At 40.6% G+C, this 18,376-nt stretch overlaps 4 protein-coding genes across 4 annotated transcripts; 1 reads left to right on the top strand and 3 right to left on the bottom strand.

Annotated features, from left to right (window-relative positions):
- Positions 1–378: 378 nt before the first annotated feature.
- On the top strand, positions 379–2,777 carry LOC108105645 (pyruvate dehydrogenase E1 component subunit alpha, mitochondrial-like). The gene is made up of 2 exons (XM_017212333.2): positions 379–1,580; positions 1,641–2,777. Exons 1-2 carry the CDS (start codon positions 1,085–1,087, stop codon positions 2,414–2,416), a joined length of 1,272 nt encoding a protein of 423 aa, XP_017067822.2. The 5' UTR covers positions 379–1,084; the 3' UTR covers positions 2,417–2,777.
- A 1,408-nt stretch (positions 2,778–4,185) lies between these two features.
- On the bottom strand, positions 4,186–4,933 carry LOC108105714 (40S ribosomal protein S26). The gene is made up of 2 exons (XM_017212429.2): positions 4,824–4,933; positions 4,186–4,740 (listed from the first exon to the last, which is right to left on the bottom strand). Exon 2 carries the CDS (start codon positions 4,730–4,732, stop codon positions 4,388–4,390), a length of 345 nt encoding a protein of 114 aa, XP_017067918.1. The 5' UTR covers positions 4,733–4,740; positions 4,824–4,933; the 3' UTR covers positions 4,186–4,387.
- An 833-nt stretch (positions 4,934–5,766) lies between these two features.
- Positions 5,767–10,195, bottom strand: LOC108105700 (pre-mRNA-splicing factor CWC22 homolog). The gene is given in 4 exon segments (XM_017212409.2): positions 5,767–6,710; positions 6,713–7,888; positions 7,947–9,258; positions 9,503–10,195. Coding segments are annotated over 4 exon segments (3,864 nt in total). The 5' UTR covers positions 10,091–10,195; the 3' UTR covers positions 5,767–5,922.
- A 438-nt stretch (positions 10,196–10,633) lies between these two features.
- LOC108105693 (leucine-rich PPR motif-containing protein, mitochondrial) lies at positions 10,634–15,623 on the bottom strand. The gene is made up of 5 exons (XM_017212403.2): positions 15,386–15,623; positions 14,506–15,031; positions 13,136–14,444; positions 11,363–13,075; positions 10,634–11,297 (listed from the first exon to the last, which is right to left on the bottom strand). Exons 1-5 carry the CDS (start codon positions 15,523–15,525, stop codon positions 10,756–10,758), a joined length of 4,230 nt encoding a protein of 1,409 aa, XP_017067892.2. The 5' UTR covers positions 15,526–15,623; the 3' UTR covers positions 10,634–10,755.
- Positions 15,624–18,376: the final 2,753 nt, after the last annotated feature.

Below are 18,376 nucleotides of genomic sequence, written 5' to 3' on the forward strand. Positions count from 1 at the left end.
TATTTTGATATATGTATTTCTTCATAAGAAGAAGGAGAACATGATTAAAGGTTTATATTTTTAAGGACATTTTTGAAGTATTAATAAATATTTAGATAGACAATATTTAATAAAATCTAGGTATATGAAATATTAAATATTATCTAATTTTTAAATTCAATTAAAGTACCTAAAACAAAAGTTGGCTATGGATTTGGAATATATATACGAGTATATATAAAAATAAACTATTTTTCTGGCCTGTTGCTTGGTATAAGTATCAGAAAATTCACCCATTTTATACAGGGAATCCCATGACATAGACATATAAACATCATACACATTTATATATAAATACATATATTGTATGTGCATTGCTTGACTTTTTGTGGCCATTGTTGCTCGGTTGCCGTTGTTGATGCTGTTTCTGTTGCTGTTCTCTGGTGTGCCCAATTGCCTTTAAATTGTACCGAGTGTTAAGTGGCGCACGTTAAAAAAACATTTAACGTTTTTATTTACGATACACCGAGTCGCCAACAACAGAAACCCCAGACATAAAAAAATGCTGTAGCTCCAATAGCAGTGGAGGAGGTAGTGAAAGTGTTTTGTTCTGGACCTGGCATTAGGGACTCGCAAAAAAAGATATATATATATATATGTATAGGCACAACAAAAGTAAAAAAGGATATTGGAATCGCAAACGAACAAGAGGCTCAAACCGGGCAAAAAAAAATAAAACGGAAATTAAAGTTAAAATATGGCAGGAGCCTGAAAGGCAGAAAGAGCGATTGAGGGTTAGAAGTGAAAGGGCGAGACAATGGCAAGTGGAAATGTGAAAACGGAAAAGTGAGCAAGTGCAAAAAAGTTATCGCAACTATGAATTGAAAATTGAGTACCTGGCTATTAAACATGATTTCTGAAGTGGAATAAGTGGATTTTCATGCGTTAGTCTATGAAATTTTAATAATTTTTTGTAGAATTTTCAAATTAGTGAATATATTGAGCAGTTTTTTACATTTCCAACATAAGTAGGCACCATCTTGTTTGCTTTGCCTTATTGCATTACCAAACAAGTTACATAATTTTCAAAAACACAAAAGGAATCATGTTCCCTCCTGGATTTACATTTTTCCTGCGTTTTCTACGGCGCAGAAGTCACTCTTCATCGGCGGAACAACCACACCCGCAGCCTCCCAAGGAAAGTAATGAAATTCTAGGTAATAATACCCCAAACCCAAAAGCCAAAAACGAAATATCCGATGAACACCGACTTATTCGCCTGCAAAAGGATTTTAAACTCCATCAGTTGACAGAAGGCCCCAAAATTGAGGTGCCCCTTAATAAATTCGAGGCCCTGCGGTACTATCGACAACTGCTGTCCCTGCGCCATTTGGAAACAGCAGCTTCGAATCTATACAGAGAGCGATTAATACGCGGATTCTGTCATTTATACACTGGCCAAGAGGCTTGTGCCGTGGGAATTCGGGCCGCGATGGGCAAACAGGAAAAACTCATTTCAGGATATCGAATACACGGTTGGGCATACCTGATGGGAGTGTCAGCTCAAGGTGTCCTGGCTGAACTTACAGGGCGTGAAACAGGTAGGATCATTGATTCAATTTAAAATAATAAAACTAAGTATTTTAATCGTTTAACTACAGGTTGTTCAGGTGGGAAAGGTGGATCTATGCATATGTATGGTAAAAACTTCTATGGAGGAACTGGAATAGTTGGAGATCAGGTTCCCTTGGGTGCCGGACTGGCCTTAGCTGGAAAGTATTTAAATGATGGCTCTGTAGCTTTAACTGTCTACGGCGATGGTGCTGCTAATCAGGGACAGATATCCGAGACTTTCAATATGGCGCTACTTTGGAAGTTACCCCTAGTTTTCATATGCGAAAACAACAATTATGGCATGGGCACCAGTTCTGATAGATCCTCCAGCAATAACGAATATTACAAAAGGGGTGATCAAATGCCAGGTATTCAAGTTGATGGTCAGGATGTATTGGCTGTTAAAAGTGCCACCACATTTGCCATCCAACATGCCAAGAAGAAGGGTCCTTTAATACTGGAACTTAAAACCTATCGCTATGGCGGTCATTCCATGTCAGATCCCGGGACGAGTTATAGGAGTAGAGAAGAAATCCAAAAGGTTCGAATGGAAAGGGATCCCATTAAGAGTTTCCAGCAGGTATGTGTGAAGGAATTACGAATTTCCCAAGATGAGGTTAAGGAAGTTGATAAGCTGGTAAGGATTGAAATTGATAATGCTACAAAGTCGGCAAGAAATGATGAGGAACCCGCCTTGCCATACCTCTGGAGCGATGTCTATTCGGGATATTATGAGGGGTATTTAAGAGATATTAAGGAACTATCTTTGAAACATAAAAGATTGCTGAAAATACAAGACATAAAAGCTGAGACAGAATATTAAAATTCCCAGTTTTGTAATAAGTCTCTTGTTTACAAAATATTCATTATAATTGTGTTTTTCTTGAAAAAGAATACTCAGTACGTTCTCTGATTTTTCCACCTTTGAGAAATCAGAAAATGTCTTTAACTTGATACCCAAGCAAAGCACATCCTTGTCATAACTTTCATTAGCACTTGAGTGCGGGCTCTATTTAATTTATGCTAAATGATCAACGGCTGCTGCTTATGTCTACGTTTTATTTTTATTTTCCCAGCAAAACGAAAACAATAATTCAGCACAGCGAGCTGCTGCTGAAACTGCAGAAAGCGAAGAAAAAATGTTACGGCTCAAGGAAAAAATAAGAAAAAAAAAGGGTAAGCAGGAAAAGGAAGTGTACACACATACAATAACATACATACATACGCATGTGACCCATTGAAGGCAGGTCTTACTTCCCACTCGCCCACACCAACGCACTCATTTGCCTTTGCACTCACGTCTGTGTAATTTATGCCAAAAAACAGTATGCAAGGATGTACCCTTGCAGAGAAAAAATACATTCGGTATATCAGAGTATTAAGTCTGTCTTTAAAAATTAGTTTAGATATTTTTACAAAATCAAATTAAATAACGTTGGTATTGCTATAATTGGTTGGTTATTATTATAATTAAATTATGGTTGTTCTACGGTTCTTTCAAATTGTACATGACTGAAATACTTTCTAAAATAATAAACATACATAAACCTAATTTTAATGATAACCATTTATCAACGTTTAAGAATATTTAATTGATGTTTAAGTCGTCTTAAAATCTAATAGTACATACGTTTTACATTTTACATGCACTGTGGCGCCACCGCGGGAGAACTGCGAAGCTTTTGTTTCTTCTACTTGAAATTTTACTTACAGTTAAATAAAAGGGGTTATTAGCCTTATAGTTGTCCAATAAGAAAACGTTGACTAGTACAATTAACTTGTTTTAAAAAATTAAAGTTTTTAATATGTGAACGTAAACCTATTATATAGCGACTTGGAAACCCGAATATTGACGTTAGGTGGTTAGTAAAACTCGATATTAAAGAAAGCAATAATTAAATTTAATTAAAAGTGGGTTACCCATCTTCTTTGGTTTCTGCCTGTTGGAAGGAAAAGCCGGATATGAGATATCACACACGACTAAGTACACCTCCGAGCAGGAAACAAGTAGAAAAGCGTCAGTGATTCGAGATAGTTATGAATAAATATGTGAGGAGAGTATGGCTTCTGCCTAAAAACCACGGAATTAAATGTGATGAAAAACATTATTTTAAATCATTTACAAGTGATAAGACAAACGTGGTAATATGTAAATAACATGTGTTTATCGCTATTTAATTATCGCGACTAACCTTAAATCCTTCTCTGCTTATCTGCCTTGTCTTTTGACTCCGCTGTGTCATATCACAAGAAATCTGCACAGCCGACATTATTAGTAGTTTCCTCCCTTCCGCTGGTTTGCAAACGCTTGATTGCAATAAGAAGTAAACAAATCAAAGACTAAAATGCACTTTCCCATTGTGTCCACCAAAAGACGTGAACCTCTTAACAATGTAGATCTCACAGTTCCACAACGTTTTTAGTGACTTACATTAAAAAAAAACCGGCTCCGGCCCTTTTAAGCGGGCAAAATTCTCTAAAAATCAATTTTACAAGCATAAAGTGACAATGGAGATTTGCAGTTTCAGTTCTCGAGAAGATTACTTGGCATCCTTTTGAACTGGAAGTACCCGGTTATATTAATGGAATGTATTTTAAGTAGTAGCTGTTTCCCAATGAAGCACGCTGTTTATTTGATATTAAAAAAGTACTGGATGCATATATTTTGTCTGCTTATCTTGGCTTTGCACCCGATCCGAACAGGGGAGTACGGATGAGAGAACCCGGCTAGAAAGTAGACTCAATACAGAGATGTCAGGGGCAGCACCCAGTGCTCCTCGGCTAGACAAGATCTCTACTTCCTATTCTGGTTGTTGCGGGCCATGTCCTTGGGGAAGGAGCGCAGTGGTGGTGTACGGATGCGACGAGCCTCGCGGGAACGGTTACGCACCACCTTGGAGTGGATTGCGCAGGACACACAGTAGTGGAGCTTCGCGTATAACTTTGGCAGGACGTAGGAGTCCCAGATGCTGGCCTCCGTGATGTCACGAACGGCGGCAGCCTCCACGATGTTGCGGATGACGAACTTCTTGATGGCCTTATCCTTGGGCACACAACGGGCGCAGTTGGTGCAGCGCACGGGCTTCACATGGCCGCGATTGTGCTTGTTGCGTCCTCCATTACGGCGCTTCTTGGTCATCTTGCCGGCTGTTTTTCAACAGATTAAAACAGTTTGCACGTCCATTAGTATTTATCACTGGTTTTGCGGCTCGGATGGCTGGCATAATTACCTTATTTATCAATTTTCAAAATCCGCCCAGCGAAATCCGCGTGTGTTCACGTTTCGGGAAACGAAAAGAAAGAAAATAGTGTGGACGCACCCGGCGAAACTGAAGTAAAGGGGCTAAAAAATGCCGAGACGGCCATTACAGCGTGGTTGGCAACCAAGACTGCCCACTTTTTCCAGTCAAATTTAGCTTTTTGTTGCCAACAATAAAAATAGCCAAACCAAAACTTCAAAAATTTCTTAAATGTGTTTTGTTATTTTGTAGCATATTACATTATGACCTTTTATACTTTTTAACTTAAAGATTACAACAGTGAAAATTATTTAAGATAAAAATAGCTTTTTTCTAATCAAAAGCTAACAGGATAGTTGGCAACGCACATAGGAACCAGCAGGTTTCGGAAGGAAAAAAGCTGTTTTTGGCTAAAAAATAGTTTAGAAACTTTATAAATTATAAGCCCCTGCGCTAGGTGAATGTGAAAAAAGAAAATGTTTTTTGATGAGAATTTTGAATTTACTATTTAACAAGAAAAAAAAATATAAAAACAGTGAACCGCTTCTTAAAATATTTTTTTCAGTTACTCAATTATAATATAAATATACTATAAGATTTTTTAACTTGAGTTGAAATTTATGATTTATAAATAGCTTTAGTATTTTATAACCAATAAGACATTGTCTTGTGACAATTGTTATATTACTTAATTGAAATAAAAATTGCGGTTGAAAAACTAAATACTGCACATTACAAACTATGTACATATATAATCATAAAAAAAAATATACATATTTTGCGAATTAATTTATTATAATGGTGTGTTAAATTATCAACAAAATTTAAATTCAGTGTATTTTAACTACCTATCTTTCAAAATTATGGCCGAAAAGTTTTTATAATCCGTATAAATAAAAATTCTTAGTAAATAAAAATAATGGTTGTATTTTTTTTAAAGTTGCATTTTGTACATTTATTTTTGTTTTATCATTTAGTGGGTTTAGTTTTTTTTTGTACACATGTAAAAGTATAGTAGTTAACACAAATATTCATATGCCTTTATTTGTTTCGTCACGGTTTCCAGTCTCCACGATGCTTTTCTCTATATTCAGCCACGCCCCTTGGATCTCTGCGAACTGCGTTCCCTTCGTGGGCGGTCACGCGATCGGTCACGCTCTCGTTCACGTCCCCGTTGTCGTTTGAGATCATGACCTCTTTCCCGATCCCGCTCCTTATCACGATCACGTCCACTGCGATCTGACCTCTCGCCACGATCAGACTTTTCACCACGATCTGATCCACGATCTTTAGACGAACTGTCACCACGTCGGCTGTCTTTTTCACCGCGGCTGCTCTTCTCGATCCGTCTTTCTCGAGAGAACGATTTCTCTCTTTTACGTGGATTCTCATAAGAAAGTGATCTATACCGACTTATTTGCCTATTGTGAGGGATCGATTTCATTTCCTTACGGGTTCTTTCACTATGATAAGAAATGTTCTCACGTCTCAGTTCTCTGCCAAATGAAGAATTCTCTTGGTTTCTTTCTCTGTCAAAGGAATTGTCCCTGCGTCTCTGGCCATTTCCATTTGACTGATAACGATTGCAATCTCTGGATTCAGGACCTTCCAGATTGAATTCATCACTGTCTTTGGGTTGCCCTCGGAACTTGTTGTTTTTTTGGATCTGCTCCTGGCGCTTGATCTTTGCCTGAGGCTCTGCGTCGCTTTCTACGCTGGACGATCTCGATGAAGAGGATTCGGACGATTTTTTTTCGGTGTCTTCGCTGCTGCTGGAACTTGAGCTCTCCTGGCGTTTCCTTTTGCGCTTTGATTTCTTTTTGGCTGCCTTCTTTTTCTCTTTCTCGCGCTTTTTATCTTTCTCCTTTTCCTTCTCCCTTTCTTTTGCTTCTCCTTTTCCCTTTCCTTCTCCGCTCTCCGTTTCTCCTTCTCAGCCTTCTTTTTCTTCTCGGCCTTTTTGTTTTTGCTCTTCTTGGCCTTCTCCTTACTGACCTTCTTCAATTTCTTCTTGCCTTTATCCTTGCGTTTTCGTTTTTTCTTGGGTTCTGAACTGGAATCGGAACTTGAAGATTCACTAGAAGAACTACTTTCGCTTTCACTGGAGTCTTCGCTGCTAGTGTCTGAAGATGACGATGATGAGGAATCGGACGAAGGTGGTTCTACCTTGGAATTCCCAGCGGGTGCAGACCCATCTCTAAAAGGATTCCCTCCTGTATTGGCCAGGATTTCTGCATTTATAGCGGGCACAGCCTTGGGGGCATTTTTCAAGAATCTTCTTAAATCGTCGGTCAGTCCACCCAAGCCAATAGAGGTGAAAAAGTTAATTGAGAAGCGTGTATTTCTTGGATTATCCTTGGGGAATAGACCAGCTAGACTTTCCACCAAAACGTCTTCCTTGAGTTTCGCATTTAGTTTTCCCAAGCCCATGTACTCAGCTAGCTCCTGAAATAGGATTTTTATGAAGATCCTGCTCGATGAAGTGGTATCATCCTCATTCAGTAGTATGCATTCGAGCACATCCCAACTGATGGCGTCGGTAAATAGCAGGTGAGCAAAAAACTTGCTGACGTTTCTCAAACGGTTCGTATCCAATCTGTGTGTGGTTTGATAGGTATCCTTAAAAATTTCCTCAAAGGGTGGTATATAGATCTTATTTATGTTACAGAAACGCTGAGCCAGCAGTCCATAAAACTTTTCATATGTCCTTTGTTCCGCACAACAATCAAGGAACATATGACATAATTCTATTTCCTGCCCGGGTTTCAGTTGCATTTTCATTAGTTTGTGGGCACACTCCTCATAGTCCAAACTAGAGTTAATTGTTAAGTAAATTGTGCGTCGTAGGGCAATCAGATTGGTTTCGGTGTTGTCGATGATGTCTCCACCTTCGGTTTTCTTTTCCGCGTCCGATCCAGATTCTCCGTCCGAATCGCTATCTGAATCTGATCCAGAACCCGACCCAGAACTACTGCCATCGTCACTGCCCAGGATCTCGCGACTCAATCCTTTGTATTTGTCTTCGTTCTCCGCATAGTTGTCGTCAAATTTAAAAACATCTTGACACAAAAATAGAAGAATTAGAATACGAAGTACATACACTATGGATTCACTTACTTAGTATATCCTCTGTTTCAGTGGCTTCGTCTAACATCATCAGATGTGTGAACTGATCGTCCTCTTCCACCAGTTCCAGTTCCGAAACAACAGCCGGATGATCCTTAAAGCCATCCTTTCGCACCTGGAACAGCACCTCGATCATGTACTGTACTCGCTTGTCCAACTTTCCCTCATGCAGGATGTTTCTCAGCATCTCAAAGATGGCCCCAATGCCTTTGGAGGAAACCTCAGTCAGTTTCATGCCGCATTCTTTAAGAAAAGCAATGGCCACCTCTACAGAATCATCTGTAGGAGTTTCCACCAACAGGGTGAGGATCTCTAGGGCTAAAATTTCATGAGCCACTCGCTGGTTTACCAGGTGACCTATGAATCTAGTGGCCGACATGCATACCAACTTATCATTACGTCGGAATGCCCTACGAAATTGGATGACCAGACGTTTGAGAAGGAGCTCGCCTATATTCGGGAACTTTGAGTTTATAATGCTCACCAGAGCGGCGTACACATGGGTAAAAGTGGGCGAAGCAGCCTGTGCTTGGATAATACTCCTGCTGAGTAAGCCCCTTCCCCTGACGATATTCTCTCTTAAAAGCTCCCTGGTAATGATTGCTATATTTGTCACATTCACTTTGTTGATGTAACCATGGATGGATTTTTTGAGGGCCTCCCAAGCGATTCTCTGATAGGCAGCTGATGCTTTATCTGTGATCTGTGACTGCATCAAACGCAGCTTAGCTGGTGGAATATAAGCTCCTCCTGTCCTTGACGTCAATACATCCACAGTCTTTCGTTGACGCTCTGTTATTTTGGCAGTCGGCTCGGTTACCGTTTCATTATCTGCATTATTGGCTTCAGAATTGCGAGCAGTTTTGGAGGATAGTGAGCCTTGGCTCGAGGTGGATCGATCTCGTTTGCGATCTGATGACCTCTTTCTATCCCTCGAATCATCCCTACGCCGGCTGGTGGATTTGTCACGATTTTGATGGCGCTTCTCTCGCTCCTTAGCTCTTTCTTCGTCGCGTTTATCCCGTGCCTCATGACGTTTTTGTCGCTCCAGGCGCCTTCTCTCCAAGGAATTGGATCTCCGGCGAACTGGGCTGACACTGCGGCTACGAGTTCTACTGTACTTGCTTCTAGAGCGACGACGACGCCGGTTACGTGGTGAAGGACTTTTGCTGGTGGAACGGGGCCGTCGTCGATTCTCCTCTTGACTGGGACTTCGTTGGCGGTGGGTTTCTTTGGATGGACTGTTCTTGGTGGCGGCGGATTTTTCGCTTTCCTTAGTAGGTGGAAAGTCATCGTCGTCTTTCTAAAATAGTAGAATATTTATGTTTTTAAGTTATTAATCTTTAAATTTGTATAAATAAATTTAAAAAATATGAAATGTGCAAATATAGAGTGGTTTTTACAATTACTACACAAATAATTAATCAATTCTAGCGCCAAATCATTCAAATGCTTTTAATTTCATTGATGATGAAATGATATGCTAGAATTATTCATAAGCCTACCCAAACATTTAAAATAGTGGGATGTGAAATGGTTTGGCTTACATCGGTTATTTCCCCTTCCTCAATGTGGTTGTCCGTTGTGAGAGTTTCCACTATAGTCGCAGCTGTTCCATCCGGCGATTTCTTAATACTTCCATTGGTGGTAACCGGCTGCTCATCTTTTTTTAGACGTTCTTCTGCTTCCTCTTTAGGATTTTCCAGGTCTTTCGTCACACCTGTGGCCTCTGTTTCCTCTTTTCGTTGGACAGGTGTTTCAACTTTTTCCGCTTCATTTAATTTCTCACTTTCCGCCGTCGCAGCAGCTGCTGCTGCTTCTTCTTGCTGCTTTTCCACGCCAGCAGAATGGGAAATTTCATTAGATTCCAACCGGGAGTGTTTAAGCGGATCTGTTCGCTGGTCATGTTGATACTCTTCTTTTCCAGTTTCTTTCTCCTTACGACTTTTCTCCCTTTTATCCTTATCATCAGATTTTTTCGTACCTTTGGCGGATTCTTTCTGCACTGCTTCTTCTTCCCGCCCGCTGCTGGAAGAGGATGAGGATTCGCTCCTGTCGTCGCTTTCGCTTCCACTGGAAGAGTCACTACTGCTAGAATTGCTACTAGAATCGCTTTCGGCATCGCTTTCCGCCATGGCGCGTTTAATTCGAGAGAATGTTTGGAAAAACAACGATGAAAATTTGTAAGAGCAAAAAACACAACGCGGCGATAATAGAGCTGGGTAACAATTGACATTAGTATCGATAGTCTAGAATTTGGGGTTGCTGAGGTTTTAGTATCGTTTGCAAACGAAAGACCTTATTTAAAATTGCAGTAACTTATATAAATTAAATACTGTATTTTCAAAATTCATCGACTGATGTGTATAAAACTTTATTCGACATTTAGGTCTTTCAGGACAAGCTCATATCATGCATTTGAAGCCAAATCAGAGAAAGTTAATTGTGACGCAAAAATGAGCTGTTATCGATAACATGATTTACATGCTAAATGTATCTTCCACATATATGAAACATATGTTTGCCTTTAAATATTGAAATCCCACGCGCCGTTATATATCGATAGGCGGTTTAAAATTGCTCACATATTCTTCGCAAAAATACAATCTTATACATGAGGTATGTTGAAATAAGAATAGACGGATACCTCTTAAATTTCATAAATATATAAAAAAATATTTTCGCAACAAAACAACTATATTTATTTTAGTTTACAAATTGTTTATCCATAGTAAATACTTTAAAAATAAGCTTTAATCACGACGGGTTAAACTAGAGGAGGGACTTATTTTGAAAGTCACTAAGCCTTGCTGTCCGGTTTGGGTGGAACGGTTTCGGGTATCGACGGCGACACATCATCGTCGCTGGAGGACGAGGATGAAGAAGAGCTGGAGTCATCGGCTTTCGTGCGCTTCTCAGGAATCGTGTAGGGGAACGTCTGGGATTTCTCCTCCACCGCCTGTTTTAAACGGAGCAGAGCAGTCCTATTGATATTCTCCAGAGAGACATCCTTAATGGCATTGGCCAGCACATCCATGGCCTTTTCGGAGTTACCCTTAGTCGTTTGAATATCGATCAAACAGGAGTATGCATTTCCGATCGCTCCTTCCGAGATTTTGCTGTTTTTTAGCTGAGAAATAACAGTGGAGACAAGTTTCTCATCCTGTTGCTCCCGGGCCGTCTGCAAAACTCGCTGGAACATCAGCCTTGGTGCATTGGACAGGTGCTTATCCCAAATCTGCTTGGAGGCAGACTCCTCCCCGCTGGAAATGAGATGCATCCATAGGACATTCATGGGTCCCAGTTGATTGTGGAAGGCAAACTTCTCAGCCAGGACTTGGTCTGAAAAGAATGTTCATTAATATAAATTATACCTTCTTTTAGATTTAAAAATAAGGAAGACCTACATTGCGGCACCAATTCCGGATGCTTTTCCAAAATGCCCACCGCTCCTCCGCGTGGGAACTTCTCGGCCAGCTTGGTAGCCTCTTCAGAGGATTTTGCTGCATCAATTTCCGTTGTTAGGTGGTTCAGGAACTGGTCTGCCTTTCCAGCCACTATATTAGCATGACAGAACCGATTGTCAAACGAAACTAGACGTTTTTGCTCATCATTCAACTGTTTGCCAATCTTTTCCAGCGTTTCCAAATCTCCAGCAGCAGCGATTTTGTTCAGGTAAAACTTAAAGATCTTGGGCTGCGGGTGCAGTTTATCAGCCAGCAGTTCCTCAACGTATTTTGTGGCCTCAGATAAACGATCAGCTCGAACCAAAAGCTCAATCAGTCGGGAAACGTCTAAGGCACCAACTTTCTCTCCACTTAGGAAACTTTGTTTGTGGGAAATGGCTGCATCTGGATCATTGGCCAGGATGGCTTTGCGGAAACCAGACAAATGGGAAACTGGTTTTGGTGGCGGGGCAGTTTTTGATTGGTCCTTCTTTGGAGACTTCTCTTTGGGTTGATCTGGGATTTTAGCTGTTTCTGTGCTAACTTCGGTTTTCGTTTGTTCTTTCGTTTTGTTTTTCTTGGTTCTGACTTCCTTTTGCGTTTCTGGCACCACAAACGGCACATCAATGTTTTTCCTTTTCAGCATGTCGGCCAATTTCAAAAGGAAAGCATCGTTGGGTGTTACGGATTCCTCCTGCATTTTGGTCCACAATCCAAGAGCTTTCTCAGCTTCATCTGCCTTGTCGTAGCTTAGCAGGAGTGTGTAGTAAATCTTATTTCTATCGATGTGTCCTAAATCCTTTGTGGCTTCAATGAGACCTTCTAGGGGCTGAAGCAATCCCTCATTTTTATAACGATCACAGGCACTGCTGATTCTCTGAGGACGAGTACGCAATCCGGGAGTTTCTAAAATCTTCCTGGCTTGTCTCACACGTCCGCACTCGACGAAAGAGAAGACAAGATCGTATAAGCTATTGACCTCACCATGAATTCCAGTGCTCAAATCTGTCAGCTTCTGCAGATTCGCGGCATCTTCCTTTTGGATCAAGCGACAGGCTAGCTCATTTTTCCAAGGAGTTGATTTATACTTCTGGCAAATCTCCTCAAAGGCTTCGATGGCCTTCGGAATATCATCCTTGACCAGGTGAACCTTGATCAGTGGACCCAGAAGCACATTAGTGGGCACAATATAATTGGCCGCCACCAGGGCATCAAACAATTTTTTCAGTTTTTCTGGCTGACCAGCTTCGGCGATTGAGTTAAAAACTCTCCACACGGTGCTCACGTAGTTAAAGCTTCCCTCAGCTTCAGCTATTGGAGAATCCTTCTTGTTGTCTTCCAACACTTTGAAAGCAGCATCAACACGTTCCTCTTGCAGGAGAAGATCAGCCAGACGAACAGCCTTTAGGTTATCTAACTGGAAGGTTGGATCCTTCGCTTTCAGTTTATCAAAGGTTTCCAAGGCCTCGGAACTCTTCTTGTGATGTGTATACAGGTCGATAAGCTGCGCATAGATGCCAATGGGGATCTGATATTTATCGGTATCCAGTTTCTCAATAACTTGAAGGGTTTTTTCCAGATTTTGTGAACGGAAACAGGCGTTCAAAAGTTGCCTCTTGATGTTATTGGCATTCTCTCCCTTTGCCTCCACATTGACAATGAATCGCTCGAGTTCTGAAGAAGATAAGAAATTATTTGGAATAATGTTTACCAACAATACGAGATATTACTCACCATCAATAGACAGGGTGTCCAAGCTCCTTTTTCCGCTGTTTGGCAGAGGAACAGGTTCTAGTTCACCCGAGCTCAATTTACCAAGGAGTTCCGAGATCTTAGGAGTCAATTCGGACCCCAATTGATCGGACAACTGAGTTGCTTTGGCACTGCTGATGGATAATCCCTGTTTAACCAATCCCTTTAGAATTTTCTCCAGAGTGGCAGCGCGATCTCGTCGGAAATAAGTGGTTGCCTCCTGAAGAATTCCTCCAACAACATCGGGAGTATTGCGTTCCACGGGAGCAGCAGCTCCGCCTTCAACTTGCTCGCCTTCCTCCTCCTTGGGTTGTCTTAATTGCAAGCCTTCGTGTATTTGTCGGACACAGCGGATGAAGGATGCATAATCATTCGTATGACTGAGTGCCAGGATCAGTGGTTGCCTAAACAAGACGGGCACATAGTAAGCCCTATTTTGCTCCATAATTTTGGCAGCATCCGCAATTTGGTGGGTAACCAAGGCAGAGTAAACCGCAGAGGTAACAGCAGTGGAGCTAGGAACTCCAGCATCCCTCAAGGCGGTGACAATTCGCTCCCAGTTCTTCTCCTTCAAGTTTGGAATCACATAATCCCTGACTGTTTCGGAGTTGGGAAAAACTGCAAACTCCTGTTGCATTCGACGTACGATTTCCAGAACCTGATTGGATTCTACGGAACAGATCAAAGGCCAGAAATAATGCTGTCTAATGGGCAAACCAGCATTCTTCATCTCTTGCAGCAGTGGAAGGGCATTGTTAACCACACCATTTGTCAATCCGGCTTCGGTAGCGATTGTCAAAGCTTTGGGATTAAGACCCTCTGACTGCAGGGCCTTGCAGATGGATAGGATCTTTTCCACTGGTCGGTTAGCCTTAACCATTTGCCTGATAAAGAAGGCTCCCACATCTACGGGTTCGCCATTTACACGACTGCTTCTTGGCATCACTCGGAGGAGCTTCAAACCCACATCCTCGTGTCCCTTGTTTACCAGGCGGAGGATCACATTCACTGCATCCTGGTTGAAACCGGGCGAGAGGCGTAACTTGGGCAGTATCTCATCCACTTGCTCTCCGTTGCCATTGACGGTGAGAGTGTACACGACATCCAGAAGATCTTTGTCTAGCAAAATTATCTCCTTCTGCTCGCATTCGGCAAGGGTTTCCTTCAGGGCAGTCAGATCTCCGTGTCGGGCAAAGGCACATATAAGAGTCGTGTAGGTGTCCGCACTGGGCTCCAATCCTGCCTGCTTCATCACTCCCAGGATCCCCTTGGCGGACTCCAAGTCGTTGGCCTGTGAAGTTATTGAACATAATAGTTACATATTACCTTTTGTTTTATTTTAATTTGCCAACCTGTGAATGTCCCAGGATCAGAGAATTAAAGACATTTTCATTGACAGGAAGGCTCTTTGCCCGCATAAATTCTAGAATCCTGGTGGCTCCTTCGATGTCTCCCTGCTGGCAGTAACGAGCAATCAGTCGCTGATAGGTCACCCTATTGGGCTCAATACCTTTTGCCTCGATCTCCGCTAGAAAATCAGTGGGTGCGAATCCATGCTCATTCTCCAAATAAACTCGAAGGAGGGCATTGTAATGGGAGATGTCCATCGGTACATTCAGGGCATTCAGGGTCTTCCAGATCTCCTGCACCAACGCCGTTCTGACTTCCGGCAACTCCTCAGGTACCAAGTTACCGCAGCAGCGAATGACAAGCAAAGATTGCGAACTGGTGGCCGTCCTGTGGGTGCGGATCTCATCGAGCACCTCCTCCAGATCCCGTCGAGAAATGCGACCGATCCGGCGAACATCCTGGTCCAACCGGCGAATCTGTTTTTCCAGACTCAGCTCGGCCTTGGCTGCGGCATTTGTGGCAAATCCACTAAGGGGATAATATTGTTTTAATTTAAATTATAAGTAAATTGTATCTTATTAGCCAACCTTCGGAGAAGTGTTCTAACATTAAATATCATTGAGTAAGGAGAGTTACATGAAATCGTGATTAGTTTAATCTGACCTTTTAAGACAAGAATTGTATGATCAAATAGATGGCTCTTAGTTTAGGATGAGGTTATGTAAATATTAGACCCATTGATTAGCTAAAGTACCCCACTTAAAAGGAAATGCCTCTTTCTAGCCAGCTATTAATAAATGTGAAATTTCTAAATATCGTACTATTTACATAAATATATGGATGCATTGCGTAATGCCGGTACTTTGTATGGTTTTTACTCACTTCTGGAACTGCCCGCACATGCAGGGCGCATTGTTTAGCAGATTACTCGACTCGTTTTCGCGCACCGAGCTCACAACTACGTTTCTTGTGAAGCCAGCGAAATAACGCAGCAGTTTACCCGTCCTCAGGATGGATGCCATTACGGTATCGCTCGGTTTTAATTAATAAATTCAATTTATTATTAAAATAAGTTCGCACGAGTGCGGTAGAGCTGGGAACAAGAACCGATTTCGATAATATCGATACCTTTTGTCAGTAATCGTTTTTACAGGCCCAGTGTGGCCAGTGTGACCGGACTAATTAAACTACCTGTGCCTCAAACCTATCTATCAAAACTTTGGAAAAGCGCCGCTACGGCCGAAATAGAAATCAAAATTGTTATTAGTGCGCCTCCTTAGAAATGTGGCCAAAAAAGCTTTCAAATGGATCGGATCTTGTTAGTGGGAGTTGTGGAATGTGTTTTTTGGACAACCTGCTTTAAGTCTTTTAACACCCTGTTAATTTGGGGGCATTGGCTAGAAGTAATAGCCCTTTACTGGTTCAGTTTGTAAGGTGAGATTGGAAACAGGAATTTAATTTAAAGAAAAATTATTCCCTAGAAAAAGCATAAATAATATGTTTAACGTTTTATACGTAACTACAGTTAAAAACGTTTTATTTTAATACAATTTTTAAATTAGGATAATTCTAAAAAATTATATTTTGTCTTCATACCTTAATCACATTAAAAGGGCACGTTTATTCAACAACTTTTTTTTTGCACGTTACTGTTAAAAATGGAAATGTAAAAATGGCATGTTAAGAACATAAAATGAGTTTGCAAATTCAAACTGCACTACAACTACATCAGAGTACTCTGAAAAGAGAGAGTTATACTCACAGATACAAAAACAAGAACAAGCCATTCCCCTGATTTAAGAGTAACTGCAAGCTTTGCATGCTCTTACTTTTCACTGAGCGTCATTTATGCAGCTTACGTCGCTGTCGCTGATTCTGCCTCTGCCGGCGACGCTTTCTTTTGTCGGGAATTTTGAATTGAAAATTGCATTTTATTTGCAAAAGTCTCGTTGCACACGGCGGTTCGCGTAGCGCGCTCCTCTTCTTGCTGCAACTGTGTGCGTGTGATGGTACTCGTATTGGCTGTATGTGTGTGCGTGACTACACTGCAATTCGTGACGGATTTTTGTGGTCTTAAAAGAAGAGATATGTCTTGCATTTGACAGGTGCATTCGACTTCTCTGTCCCCAAACCAAAAAAAAAGCAGAAAACGTGTGGGTGCATTGACGCTTTGCAGCACTGGTAAGCAAGAAAATTGATTAAAATACAGATTACTAAGGGGAAAAATATATTTAAAAAATATATGTAGCCTAAATCTTACGTACTTGCGAGTATTTGTGTGGAAGACAGAGAGAGAGAGAGAGGGAGAGAACGAGAGAGTGCAGCCAGAAATTGCAATACACACAAACAAATTGCCACGCAAAAAGCGGCCGGCTTGCTCGCCTCCTCCTCTCCCTCCTCTGCTTGCACTGCCCCATGCATTTACCCCTCTTTGTGTGTGTGCATTGGATGCACTTGGTGCGATTCATTTGCTTTTATTACCATTTTTGCCCGTCGTCACTCTTTTTTTTCCTTATTTTGTGGGGCTTTTTGCAAGGTGGCAACCCTGGCTGCCAAATGCGTTGGTGAATAAGTTCTCTACCCTTTTGTCAGTGTGGGACGCGACTTTGAAATGCTTGGTGCTAGCGGCATTGCAGCGCAAAAATGCAATAAATATTTACAGTGATATTAGACAAAAACCCTTTTAAAAATATTAACTCGCAATTAATTATTATAAAAAGATCCACGGTGTGCGTAAAAATGTGAAATAAAAGAAGATTTTAGAATTTTACACGTTAAAAAGATTGGAAACGATCCCAAAAAGCCAAAATAATATAAAATATCGAAATAATAAAATAAATAAAAGGTTGAAGAGTTACTAAAATTTGAACTTAAAATGCTTCAAAATGTTGATTTTATTAAAATGTCTTTGCAAAAATGAATATTATTCTTCCAATACTATTCATTTTTTCCTTTTAAACTTACATTTTGTATACCTTTCGAATTTCTTTTTGACAAAATATTAAATTAAATGAAACATTTCTTTGCTGCAACTTTCGTTGTGAAAACTAATTGAAGGCAATTAAAACGCATTTTCTGTGAAATTGATGATGACCTACGACAAAGGAAATGAAGTCATACCCATACACACACGACCCAAACGCACACATATGCACATCGAAAAGCAAAGTGCAGGGCAAAAGCGAATAAGGAAAAATAACAAAAACAACAAGCAGGGGCCCTACGAATGCCAACAACAATAAAATTCAAATTGCACTGCGCATGCACATGCACGCATACACACACCACGAGCAACCACAAGCCCACACACACAAGCATACATAACTGCAGTGGTATTCGTGCGCTTTTGTTCGCATGCAAAAAGAAGAAGCAGCTGAAAAAAAGTACTTAAAAATATAATTAAAATTGAGAAATTAATTCTTAGGCATTTTAAAAATATCCACAAAAGTCTGGAGTTGCATTTTTAAATGTTTTTCATATTCGATTCTTTTTGTTTCTGGCTTTACATATTTTATATCATTAAAATGCGCGTCATGCCAACGGCAGTTGAATGCACTCGGCCTTTGCCTCGAATGGCCCCCCTTTGACTGATAATGATAATGAACAGATTAATCGCCTTTTCCAATATATATATATAATTAATCGGAGCAGATGAGTTTAAAACATATACCGCAGAGCACGTTTTCCCAGTTATTTTCCGCATGTCAAACAGTTTTAATATCCTACAAACCTTAAGTTATTTTCTTTTTACAAATTTTAACTTAGTTTTTTATTAAAATATCTTGTGATGTTTTCTCTAATTTTGAATTTTGGCCTATATCAGCTAATTAAAATATTTTTTTTTAATAGCTTCGAAAAATGGTATTTTCAATA

This window comes from Drosophila eugracilis, unplaced genomic scaffold, assembly GCF_018153835.1.
Source record: "Drosophila eugracilis isolate 14026-0451.02 unplaced genomic scaffold, ASM1815383v1 contig_1197, whole genome shotgun sequence".
Taxonomy (NCBI): domain Eukaryota; kingdom Metazoa; phylum Arthropoda; class Insecta; order Diptera; family Drosophilidae; genus Drosophila; species Drosophila eugracilis.